General features: G+C 49.7%; 1 protein-coding gene across 6 annotated transcripts in view; it reads right to left on the bottom strand.

Annotated features, from left to right (window-relative positions):
* Positions 1 to 9,856: 9,856 nt before the first annotated feature.
* vav2 (vav guanine nucleotide exchange factor 2) overlaps positions 9,857 to 13,294 on the bottom strand; it is a 216,647-nt gene continuing 213,209 nt past the window's right edge. For all 6 annotated transcript variants that reach the window (XM_087998128.1, XM_087998124.1, XM_087998129.1 and 3 more), the window contains one exon: positions 9,857 to 10,642. In XM_087998128.1, the coding sequence (XP_087854254.1) occupies positions 10,595 to 10,642 (48 nt within the window). In that variant the 3' untranslated portion in view covers positions 9,857 to 10,594. The remainder of the gene's footprint in view (positions 10,643 to 13,294) is intronic.

The raw sequence follows: 13,294 nt of genomic DNA on the forward strand, positions 1-13,294 counted from the left end.
AAACCTGATTCCTAAACTGGCTGAACCATATAGCCAGTTTATTAACTGGTATTCCTTCTTATTGAAGACTGATTTCTAAACTGGCTGATTTAAACAGTCAATGTGTTTCAGGTGTAACTCGGTTCTCATTCAGGAGCCTGTTGTTTCACTGGCTGGTTACAGAAAGAACTCTTTACACGTTTTTCCTTTGAGAAAACGTTAACCTGATTTTGTGGCAGGGCTTAGCCCTTGCACTCTGCTTTTTTAAAATGCGTTTTTACTTTTTTGGTATTTGGACTGAACCCTTGTGTGAAAATACATCTTTCCAGATGAACTGGCCCTGTGGGTAGGCCTGGCCCTGTGTGGATGACTAGGTCTCAGTAAAGACTGAACACCTGTGTGTGTGCTGGGAGGTGAGCAATTGCTGCATTCTGGAGTGGACCAAACCCCTGTGAGTTAACTGCACCTTTAAATGTACTGTGTTCCTGTGAGTGGGCCTGGTTCTCTATGGATGGGCCAGGCCTCTATAGAGACTGAACACCTGTGTGTGCATTCACTGCTTTCAGGCATGGACTCTGACTTGGTATTGGAAACTGTATTGTGAGAATTTTGTGAATTCTGTTAATGTATGTGGGTTTTGTAAATAATTGTGTTTGAGCGTGGGCCAGAGTGGACTAGTCAGTACGTAGGGCCGCTGGGAGCTGGAGGGTCAATGATCAGCCTGGGGTAAAGCGGGCTTGGTGGGGTGGGGGGGTTCTGTTTGTACGCAGGGTGGCTGGGGGGTAGGCAGACTATAACGTGCCTGTAGGAAGGCAGGTCAGGGGAGGGGCAGCCAGTACAGGGGCTGGCTGGGGGCTGAAGGATTGATGACCGGCCTAGGGGAAAGAGGGCAGGGAGGAGCCTGTCAGTATGCAGGGTGGGGAGGGCAGGGCCAGGCAACTGAGAGTGTCCTCATAGGAAAACCTGTATAGGGCAAGGCCGGTCAGTACGCGGGGTGGCCGGAGACTGGAAGGCCAACAGCCAGCTTGTAGGAAAGCTGCCCTGGGTAGGCCGGTCAGTACGTAGGGTGAATGGGAGCTGGGTGATCAACCACCACCATGTATCCTGGTGGCAAGTTTCCTGCTTTACATGAACACCAACTGGCTACCAAACGACAGAACCCACTATCACAAGTTTCTTTTCATACAGACAAAGAAGGACACCACTTTGATAGGGACAACACACACATCCTAGGACAGGTGAAACAAAGACACACACGAGAATTCTGTGAGGCATGGCATTCCAACCAGAACTCCATCAATAAACACATCGGTTTGGATCCTATTGACCTTCCCTTGAAAAAAACTAGAAATGACATCACCCACCGTAAGAAACCAAGACCTATCAATCGAGAGGCGGGACATACCACAGTCCTTCACTGGAGACTCTCACTGATGATGTTACCTAGTCATGGTGACGAAACATCTGAAAACAAACCTTCCAGCTCAGCGAGCTGATTTACATACTAACCTAAGTTTGTCTAACCTCTCCTTTAATGTGGCCTAACATTAAATCTATAGCAGTAACATGACTTGTCAACTTTTATACTCAATGCCCTGATAAAGGCAAGCATACCATATTGCTGCCTTTACCATCTCATCCACTTGTTTTGCCACTTTCAGGAAGCTGTGGCCTTGTACCTCAAGATCTCTTTGTATATCAATGCTCCAAAGGGTTCTGCCATTTCCTGGATATTTTGCTTTTAAATCTGACCTCCCAGAACGCATCACCTCCTATCTGACCAGATTAAATTCCAACCACCATTTCTCTACCCAACTTTCCAACTGATCTATAATCCTCTGTGTCTTTAACAAACTTCTCACAATCCACTGCTTTAACAATTTCATGTCATCTTACTAAGCAGAGCACCCCCATTTCATCCAAATTTTTGTTTGTGTTCTGAGGGGTTATGACTAAAAACAAACAAAAAAAATTTCAGCCATTAATTTTAGCAAATTCTAGGATAAGCAACTTATTCAAAGCTGAGCAAGTCTGAAGTCTTTGAGGGAGTCCATGGGATAATAATGGGACTTTGTTTACAGTGTCTGCTTGTAAATGTTTCCCAATGAGGAGCATTAGCTTATTTTCAGTTTAGGAAGGTCAGATATTTTATTTGGTGGAGGGGAGTGGGGGGACTTATTGCTTAGAACATTTTTGTCAGTTTCCCAGGAGGTTAGAAACATGGAACCATTTTTCTTAGAGAAGGGAGATAGTGTAGAAGTGTTTAGAAAATAGCTTATCTCACTATAAGTGTTTTAGAGTGAACGTTTCTGACCAGAGTTATTTGAAGCTGAGAAAATCTATACTCAATTATGCGTCTTTCCAATGAAAAGGCTATCAAATGCTCAAGCCTGAGAATTGAAAGAAATTGATATGTTAAAGTTATAGATGTGATGGAGAAAAGATTATCTTTGGCTTTTGGAAATAATTAAGTGATGGTGTTAAAATAGATGGATAAGATTGAACTTTAGTGTGGTTCAAAATCATTAAAATTTGTTTGTATCAATAAATTGATCTATTCTAATTTCTTTTTGATAATAAACTGTTTTGTTGTTTAAAACAGTTCTACAGCTTCATGTGTTTGTTTCTCAGTAAAAGACTAACTTTATAGAATAGAATCCCTACCCTGTGGAAGCAGGACATTCAGCCATTGAGTCCACACTAACCCTCCAAAGAGCAAGCCATCCAGACCTACCTAACTCTATCTCTGTAACCTTACACTTCTCATGGCTCATCTACCTGGTCTGCACATCCCTGGACACTACGGGCAACTTGGCCAGGCCAATCCAGCTGACCTGCACAGCTTTGGACTGTGGGAGGAAACCAGATCTATCTGCTGAAAGAAAAACAATTATCTGATAGTCATGTTTCAGTCTGGGATCTTACTTCTCCAGTAATAACATCAGCTGTGTTCACAAAGCTAGCCACAAACAGTTTACCTGATCGAGATGTTGGTGCTGAAAAACACCTTTGACCACAAATCCATCAAGGTAGTGGTCTGCACCGAAAGTCGTAGAATCATAGAATCCCTACAGTGTGGAAACAGACCATTTGGCCCAACAAGTCCACACTGACCCTCCAAGGAGTATCCCACACAGACCCCTTCCCCTACCCTAACACTCTACATTTACCCTAACTAGTGCACCTAACCTACACATCCCTTGACACTATGAGGCAATTTAGCATGGCCAATTCACCTGACCTGCACATCTTTGGACTGTGGGAGGAAACCGGAGCACCCGGGGGAAACCCACGCAGACACGGGGAGAATGTGCAAACTCCACACGGTCACCCGAGGGTGGAATCAAACCTGGGTCCTTGATGCTGTGAGGCAGCAGCGCTAGCACCGTGCAGCTCTGGAATCCTTGAAGCACTCAAGGGGAAAAAAGAGATGGTCGGTCCAGGTGCACAGTTTTCTGAGTGTTAAAGTTTTTTGACAGAATGTTTCATTGTCAGAACATACAAACATGCATCAATATACAGCTTGGCTGATGGTGAGAAAACCTCTTCCCATCAGATGCTGCACACCCAGAATCTCACCTAATCTCGATGTTGTCCTTGAGGGGCAGTCATGAAAGAGCCTGCTATCTACCTCCCTGTGGAGTATGCCTTTGCAAAGAAGGTCTGAAGAGAGATTCAGTGTTTTTGTTTTTGTCAACGCGTAGCACAATGTGTTCTATGGGCTATTCCCAGAGACACACAGAGACAAGCAACAACTGCTCCTGGAGGGACAGCAACTCAGTGAAAGACACTCTTTGATTTGCCAGAAACTTGCTGGACTTCCTAAAACTTCACTTTCCTCATCAGTATTTGGTCTTTCAAGTAATAATACTCAGGTATTGGCTCAGATCCCATTTCTGCACAGTCTGTTTGGGATAACACTCACTCTATTTGTTTTGCATTTCTAGTAAATCAGGTGGATGAAATATGTCAGCCTCACTTTTTGTTTTTGTTTAAGGTGTCAAAACCTGTTTTTGATAAACAGATTTTTCAGTCATCTCACTGTTTCATATATACCACCTCTTCCTATGTAGTTCTATGGGCCTGAGATGTAGTCACAGCACAATCAGCAAACAATCCAGAACATTCCTCCTGTAACATCAGTTTCTTTATGTCCATTGCTTGTTCCACCACCCTTGGACTTTTGAATCTGCCAGGTCATTTCCCCAAGACAAAATCAATCCATGCCATAGGCATTTGCTTTACTACTCTGATTACATGTTCATTTAAAATGTTATTCTTTAATCAGATTTCTCCTTCACTCGGGGATTGGCAGAGAAAGGTATAGGACAGAGAGAGTATAGGACAGCTACCTGAAACCGGAGACTTTCTGTAACCTCTACGAGAGAGAGATGGTGAGAGATTTTCTTTGGTGCATCCTATTTGCAGACTAGTGATTCTCTTTCACACTAGCCCCACACAATGCAGGGTCACCTGGTCAGGAGCCAAGCAGAAAATTGTCATCAAGCAGTTTCCTTTCGTTCAGAACCCTCTGGATCAGTGGTGTCTATTTCTGCTCTCTGTGTTGCAGAAAAAATCTAACATTATATACAACCCACAATGTGCTCCAGTAAACATGATATTTAAAAATGCTACCATCTCTACAGTCTCTTTGGTTGAAATCAGTATTTTTTTCCAGCCCACAGTCTAAAAATCAAAATAATAAAAATATGGTGTTTACATGGAAAGAAGAAACAACGTTTCAAAACGGACTTTCATCAATGTGACACACCGACCACAAATAGAACATTTGTATCCATTCATCCTCAGCCTGCCCTAAGTTAAAACTTATAGAATCTTTTAACATCTCATCATTTGTTGATTATTTAAATCTTCAGCAATGTGAACAATCTGTAAACCAAATGGCTGAATCAGTAGATACACTGGAACAGTCTTGGAAAGTTCTCAAGAATAATTTCTCAGAAACAGGAAATGTGTTAGCTCTGTGCACACAATCTCTCACTTCAAACAAAAATAATATTAATGTAAGATAATAACGCTCAATATATGTGTCTAAATCTACACTTGAAACAGAAAACTAATTAGTTTGGTTCCATGATGAATTCCTCTGCCTCAGTGTCTAAAATTAAACTAAGATAAACTAGCTCCCAGGCCAATGCTTGTGGATTACAGACTTGGGCCTTCCACGACTCTAACTCAGATAAAGACTTCAGCATTCCTCCTTCAATAAAGTCATCCTCAAGATTAAGAATGAGAAATATTTTCCCACATTATATCAATGACACTATCTTCATTCAATTGCCCAGCATTGACCTATCTCCAGCACCTTTAGCCACATTACCATTTCCTGTGCTCCACAAACAGAGTGTAAACCTTAAGTATAGCTGGGATCTGCTTAAGGATGCTGCTGTTATTTCACATTGATCATAACCAAACAAATCTTGGTTATCCATTGCTGCTTATCACAGGATTATTAATGATTGGATAACCATTCCATAATCCTGGATTAGGGCTTTAAATTCAGTCTTATTATCTCATTTCAAACAAAAGTGTGATTTATTTCTTATAATTAGACTTTTCTTCTGAATTGGTGAACCATTAGCCATTGGTCTGGTCACTACATATATTAGAAAAATTCCTGGAACCTGTTCTTGTAACTGTTCCATTTCTTGAACCTCATTTGGCCTGGTGATGATTAGATTAGATTCCGTACAGTGTGGAAACAGGCCCTTTGGCCCAACAAGTCCATACTGACCCTCCAAAGAGGGTGAAGCCCTAACCTTCGCACCATAACAGATAAGGAGCATCAGCTTTGAAAACTGGATTCAGTGAAGAAAAACCCTCCTGTAAGAAGTAAAGAACAAGGAGCAGGGTGGATCATACAGCCTTTGAGACTGTATTAACAAATGAGAGGGACCATATTGTTGAAGAGGAGAGTATGAAACAGACTGGTAAGCTAGAAGAGATACTTGTTAGGAAGGAAGATGTGTTGGGCATTTTGAATAACTTGAGGATAGACAAGTCCCCCGGGCCTAACGGGATATATCCTAGGATTATGTGGGAAGCAAGAGAGGAAATTGCAGAGCTGTTGGCAATGATCTTTTCGTCTTCACTGTCAACGGGGGTGGTAACAGGGGACTGGAGAGTGGCGAATGTTGTGCCCCTGTTCAAAAAAAGGAATAGGGATAACCCCGGGAATTACAGGCCAGTTAGTCTTACTTCGTGGTAGGCAAAGTAATGGAAAGGGTACTGAGGGATAGGATTTATGAGTATCTGGAAAGACACTGCTTGATTAGGGACAGCCAGCACGGATTTGTGAGGGTAGGTCTTGCCTTACAAGTCTTATTGAATTCTTTGAGGAGGTGACCAAGTATGTGGATGAGGGTAGAGCAGTGGATGTAGTATACATGGATTTTAGTAAGGCATTTGATAAGGTTCCCCATGTAGGCTTATGCGGAAAGTCAGGAGGCATGAGATAGTGGGAAGTTTGGCCAGATGGATAGAGAACTGGCTAACCGGTCGAAGTCAGAGAGTGGTGGTAGATGGTAAATATTCAGCCTGGAGCCCAGTTACAAGTGGAGTTCCGCAGGGATCAGTTCTGGGTCCTCTGCTGTTTGTAATGTTTATTAATGACTTGGAAGAGGGAGTCGAAGGGTGGGTCAGTAAATTTGCAGATGATACGAAGATTGGTGGAGTTGTGGATAGTGAGGAGGGCTGTTGTCGGCTGCAAAGGGACTTAGATATGATGCAGAGCTGGGCTGAGGAGTGGCAGATGGAGTTCAACCCTGTCAAGTGTGAGGTTGTCCATTTTGGAAGGACAAATAAGAATGCGGAATACAGGGTTAACGGTAGGGTTCTTAGTGAGGTGGAGGAACAGAGGGATCTTGGGGTCTATGTTCATAGATCTTTGAAAGTTGCCACTCAGGTGGATAGAGCTTGTAAGAAGGCCTATGGTGTATTAGCGTTCATTAGCAGAGGGATTGAATTCAAGAGTCGTGAGGTGATGTTGCAGCTGTACAGGACCTTGGTTAGGCCACATTTGGAGTACTGTGTGCAGTTCTGGTCGCCTCATTTTAGGAAAGATATGGAAGCTTTGGAGAGGGTGCAGAGGAGATTTACCAGGATGTTGCCTGGAATGGAGAATAGGTCGTACGAGGATAGGTTGAGAGTGCTAGGCCTTTTCTCATTGGAACGGCGAAGGATGAGGGGTGACTTGATAGAGGTTTATAAGATGATCAGGGGAATAGATAGAGTAGACAGTCAGAGACTTTTTCCCTGGGTACAACAGAGTGTTACAAGGGGACATAAATTTAAGGTGAAGTGTGGAAGGTATAGGTGGGATGTCAGGGGTGGGTTCTTTACCCAGAGAGTGGTGGGGGCATGGAATGCGCTGCCTGTGGGAGTGGCAGAGTCAGGATCATTGGTGACCTTTAAGCGGCAATTCGATAGGTACATGGATGGGTGCTTAAGCTAGGACAAATGTTCGGCACAACATCGTGGGCCGAAGGGCCTGTTCTGTGCTGTATTGTTCTATGTTCTATGCTCTGCCATTCAATATAATGAAGGCCCAATCTTCACCTCAATTCCACATCCCTACACTCCCTTTGCCCATACGCCCCAAATCTTGGAGACACTAAAGGTTCAGCCTAATCATAGTCTTAAATAAATGATGGAGCATCGAACGATGAGGGACAGAGAATTCCAAAGATTCACAACCTTGGGAATACAGACATTTCTTCTCCAGCCTGTCTGAAATGATCATCACCTTACGCTGAAACTGTGACCCGTGTTCCAGGTCCCCCACTTCGTAGAAACAGCCTCGCAACATTCTACTCATCAAACCCCTTCAGATTCTTAAATGAAAACAAAGCGCTGGAAAACCTCTGCATCTGTGGACAGAGAAACAGAGTTAATGTTGAATTTAATTACTCTTCTTCAGAGCTTCTTTACACCATCCTCGAAGGGTAAGGAAACAGTGTGGGGATAAAGAAGTTCCAAAGAAGAGTAATTAAATTCAACATTAACTCTGTTGTTCTCTCCCCAGACACTGCCTGACCTGAGATGCTCTGTTTTTATTTCCAATTTCCAGCATCTACAGCGTTTTACTTTTATTCCTTTCAGTACTTTTTCCCAGTTCATTGTTTCCGTGGAACTCCAGTGACTATTGACCCAATTTGTTTCAGCTCTCATCATAGCACAACCCCCTTATCCCTGGGACCAATAGAGTGAACCTTTGTTGGAATAGATCCAATATCAGCATATCCTTCCTTAAATATGGAGATCAAATTGCACACAGTATTCCAGACATTTAAAAAACATACTGTATCAATTTCAAACAAGATGAAAACTTCTGGTCCCCAGATTGTAATCTACCAGCCACCTCACTGCCCATTGTCACAGCTTACATTCTCACCTACATTTGTATTATTGGTAAACACATAATAATTAGGGTCATAGAGGTGTACAGCACGGAAACAGACCCTTTGGTCCAACCCGTCCTGCCGACCAGATATCCCAACCTAATCTAGTCCTACCTGCCAGCACCCGGCCCATATCCCTCCAAACCCTTCCTATTCATATACCCATCCAACTGCCTTTAAAATGCTGCAATTGTACCAGCCTCCCACCACTTCCTCTGGCAGCTCATTCCATACACACACCACCCTATGTGTGAAAAGTTGCCCCTTAGGTCTCTTTTGTATCTTTCCCCTCTCACCCTAAACCCATCCTAGGGAAAAGGCCTTGTCTATTTACCCTATCTATGCCCCTCATGATTTTATAAACTTCTCTAAGGTCACCCCTCAGCCTCCGCGCTCCAATGAAAACAGCCCCAGCTTGTTCAGCCTCTCCCTGTAGCTCAGATCCTCCAACCCTAGCAACATCCTTGTAAATCTTTTCTGAACCCTTTCAAGTTTCACAACATCTTTCCAATAGGAAGGAGACCAGAATTGCACACAATATTCCAACAGTGGTCTAACCAATGTCCTGTACAGCCATAACATGATCTCCCAACTCCTGTACTCAATACTCTGACCAATAAAGGAAAGCATACCAAACGCCGCCTTCACTATCCTATCTACCTGCGACTCCACTTTCAAGGAGCTATGAACCTGCACTCCAAGGTCTCTTTGTTCAGCAACACTCCCTAGGACCTTACCATTAAGTGTATAAGTCCTGCTAAGATTTACTTTCCCAAAATGCAGCAGCTCACATTTATCTGAATTAAACTCCATCTGCCGCTTCTCACCCCATTGTCCCATCTGGTCCAGATCCTGTTGTAATCTGAGGTAACCCTCTTCGCTGTCCACTACACCTTCAATTTTGGTGTCATCTCCAAGCCGACTAACTCTCCTTCCTATGTTCACATAGGAATCATTTATGTAAATGAGGAAGAACAGTGAACCCAGCACCGATCCTTGTAGCACACATTACTTCCACCTGTTTTTCCAAGTCTTTAGTATTGATTATATATAGCTGAGGCCCCACCCCTGATGTTTGTAACACTCCACAAATCACATCCTGCTAACTTGAAAATGCCCCATTTCTCTCGACTTTGTCCATGAACCAGCCCTCTACCCACATGAATATATCACAACAACTTCATGACTCTTTATTTTGTGCATTAACATTTGTGTGAGGTACAGATCAGAAAATGATGTCTTGCAGTCCTGCCATGTACTGATCTTCAATAGGATAGTGCACTGGGCATTACAACCTCAGCAGCTCCAGAAATAAGAAGCAGCACTTGCAAGAGTTAATACATCAAAGTGAGCACAGAAACTGGTCCTACAACCGAATCCACATTGCTGTATCTGTAGCTTGTAGTTAGAAGTTCCACGCACTGACAGGATCATGTTCAATCACACCATTCAGAAAATAAAAAGAAACAGTTGCTTTTATTTCCTGTTTTTGTGAAAGGTACAGTCTTGGAATTGCAATCACTGTCTGATCAGCTTCTCGGCCTCAGTATACTTCTGTCACAGAGAAAGAGTAGTGAGTTGTGCTGAAATCTTTCCCTGCACCCCAACTCCAAGCAGCAACACAGATTCTCCCAGTCTCTTCAAACCAACTGCTTTCTGTGTGTTAGCCAGTGCAAATAATTGTACCAATTTACATTTTCAATCCATTTTTCAACAAATTGAGTGATAATTTTAAACTATAATTCCATTTAACCCACAATAAATCCAAATATATACACTGGCATAAGCCTAAAAACATTCCTTAAAATATTCACATACATTGTGGCGTTGCTACTTGGTAAAATAATTACAAATGACTTTTAGAAAGGATCCTATGTACCCCGTCCCCCTCACACATTCACTCACACACACACACTTCATGTACAAACACATTCTTCCCCAAACATTCAAACACTACAATCGACTAGAGTTACTCCCATTCTGATTGGTTGTTTTGAATAAAGAATTTATATACAACAGAAGGAATCTTTTGATAACCAATCTGAAAATCCTAAAAGAGTCATCAGTAAAAAGCAGGAAGTTTGCTGAAAATCCTTTGCCACCAGCGCAAGAGCAAGGATCAGATCCTGGATCCTGGATGTTGGAATGTGCAAAATAAATGGTTTCTGTCGAGAAGGTGAGGTCTCAGCGACCAATCATGGCATCCCTTCCTCATCTACGTATGTTGAAGGAAACCAGCCAATCTGTCAGAAAGAAAAGAACCAATTAGACCCCTGAGCTCAGTGAGTGATTTCAACATGTGACCAGGGTATCAGCTGATCCAGTCTACAGTACAGTTACATGGAGGGGGGAAGAGGACCGTGGGGAGGACCGGGGGGGAGGGAGGACTGTGGGGAGGACCGTGGGGAGGACGGGGAGGACGGGGGGGGGGGAAGGGGGAGGGAGGGAGGACGGGGGGGAAGGGGGAGGGAGGGAGGACGGGGGGGAAGGGGGAGGGAGGGAGGACGGGGAGGGAGGGAGGACGGGGGGGGAGGGAAGGGGGAGGGAGGGAGGACGGGGGGGGGGGGAAGGGGGAGGGGGGGGGGGGGGAAGGGGGAGGGAGGGAGGACGGGGAGGGAGGGAGGACGGGGGGGGGGGGGAAGGGGGAGGGAGGGAGGACGGGGGGGAGGGAGGGAGGACGGGGGGGGGGGGGGGAAGGGGGAGGGAGGGAGGACGGGGGGGGGGGGAAGGGGGAGGGAGGGAGGGAGGACGGGGGGGGGGGGGAAAGGGGGAGGGAGGGAAGGGGAAGGGGGAGGAGGGAGGGAAGGGGAAGGGGGAGGAGGGAGGGAAGGGGAAGGGGGAGGAGGGGGGAAGGGGAAGGGGGGGGGAGGGGGGAAGGGGAAGGGGGGGGAGGGGGGAAGGGGGGGGGAGGGGGGAAGGGGAAGGGGGGGAGGGGGGGGGAGGGGAAGGGGGGGGAGGGGGGAAGGGGAAGGGGGGGAAGGGGGGGGAGGGGGGGGAGGGGGGAAGGGGAAGGGGGGGAGGGGGGAAGGGGAAGGGGGGGGAAGGGGGGGGGGAAGGGGAAGGGGGGGGGGGAAGGGGAAGGGGGGGGGGAAGGGGAAGGGAGGGAGGACGGGGGGGGGGAAGGGGGAGGGAGGACGGGGGGGGGGAAGGGGGAGGGAGGACGGGGGGGGGAAGGGGGAGGGAGGGAGGACGGGGGGGGGAGGGAGGGAGGACGGGGGGGGGGGAGGGAGGGAGGACGGGGGGGGGGAGGGAGGGAGGGAGGACGGGGGGGGGGAGGGAGGGAGGAAGGACGGGGGGGGGGGAGGGAGGGAGGACGGGGGGGGAGGGAGGGAGGACGGGGGGGGGGAAGGGGGAGGGAGGACGGGGGGGGAAGGGGGAGGGAGGGAGGGAGGACGGGGGGGGGGGAGGGAGGGAGGACGCGGGGGGGGGAAGGGGGAGGGAGGACGGGGGTGGGGGGGAAGGGGGAGGGAGGGAGGGAGGACGGGGGGGGGGAAGGGAGGACGGGGGGGGGGGGAAGGGAGGACGGGGGGGGGGGAGGAAGGGAGGACGGGGGGGGGGAGGGGGGAGTGAGGACGGGGGGGGGAGTGAGGACGGGGGGGGGGAGTGAGGACGGGGGGGGGGAGTGAGGACGGGGGGGGGAAGGGAGGACGGGGGGGGGAAGGGAGGACGGGGGGGGGAAGGGAGGACGGGGGGGGGGGGGGAAGGGAGGACGGGGGGGGGGGGGAAGGGAGGACGGGGGGGGGGAAGGGAGGAAGGGAGGACGGGGGGGGGGGAAGGGAGGAAGGGAGGACGGGGGGGGGAAGGGAGGACGGGGGGGGGGGAAGGGAGGACGGGGGGGGAGGGAAGGGAGGACGGGGGGGGAGGGAAGGGAGGACGGGGGGGGGGGGGAAGGGAGGACGGGGGGGGAGGGAAGGGAGGACGGGGGGGGGGGGGGAAGGGAGGACGGGGGGGAGGGAAGGGAGGACGGGGGGGGGGAAGGGAGGACGGGGGGGGGGGGAAGGGAGGACGGGTGGGGGGGGAAGGGAGGACGGGGGGGGCGGGGGAAGGGAGGACGGGGGTGCGGGGGAAGGGAGGACGGGGGGGGGGCGGGGGAAGGGAGGACGGGGGGGGGGAGGACGGGGGGGGGGAGGACGGGGGGGGGAAGGGAGGACGGGGGGGGGGAAGGGAGGACGGGGGGGGGGGGAAGGGAGGACGGGGGGGGGGGGAAGGGGGGGGAAGGGAGGAGGAAAAGGAGGACGGGGGGGGGGGGAGGAGGAGGAGGAGGACGGGGGGGGGGAGAAGGGAGGGGGGGGGAGAAGGGAGGGGGGGGGAGAAGGGAGGACGGGGGGGGGAGAAGGGAGGGGGGGGAGAAGGGAGGGAGGGGGGGGAGAAGGGAGGACGGGGGGGGAGGGAAGGGGGGGGAAGGGAAGGGGGGGAAGGGAGGGAAGGGGGGGGAAGGGAGGACGGGGGGGGGGAAGGGAGGACGGGGGGGGGGAAGGGAGGACGGGGGGGGGGGGAAGGGAGGACGGGGGGGGGAAGGGAGGACGGGGGGGGGGGAAGGGAGGACGGGGGGGGGAAGGGAAGGGGGGGGGAAGGGAAGGGGGGTGGGGGGAAGGGAAGGGAGGGGGGGGAAGGGAGGGGGGGGAAGGGAAGGGAGGGGGGGGGAAACGGAGGACGGTGGGGGGGGAAGGGAGGACGGGGGGGGGGGGAAGGGAGGCCGGGGGAGGGGGGAAGGGAGGCCGGGGGAGGGGGGAAGGGAGGACGGAGGGGGGGGAAAGGGAGGACAGGGGGGCGGGAAAGGGAGGACGGGGGGGCGGGAAAGGGAGGACGGGGGGGGGGAAAAGGGAGGACGGGGGGGGGGAAAGGGAGGACGGGGGGGGGAAAAGGGAGGACTGGGGGGGGGGAAGGGAGGACGG

The sequence above is a fragment of the Chiloscyllium plagiosum genome, unplaced genomic scaffold (assembly GCF_037043375.1).
Source record: "Chiloscyllium plagiosum isolate Xiang-an unplaced genomic scaffold, Cpla_swu_hap1 HiC_scaffold_21, whole genome shotgun sequence".
Lineage (NCBI taxonomy): Eukaryota > Metazoa > Chordata > Chondrichthyes > Orectolobiformes > Hemiscylliidae > Chiloscyllium > Chiloscyllium plagiosum.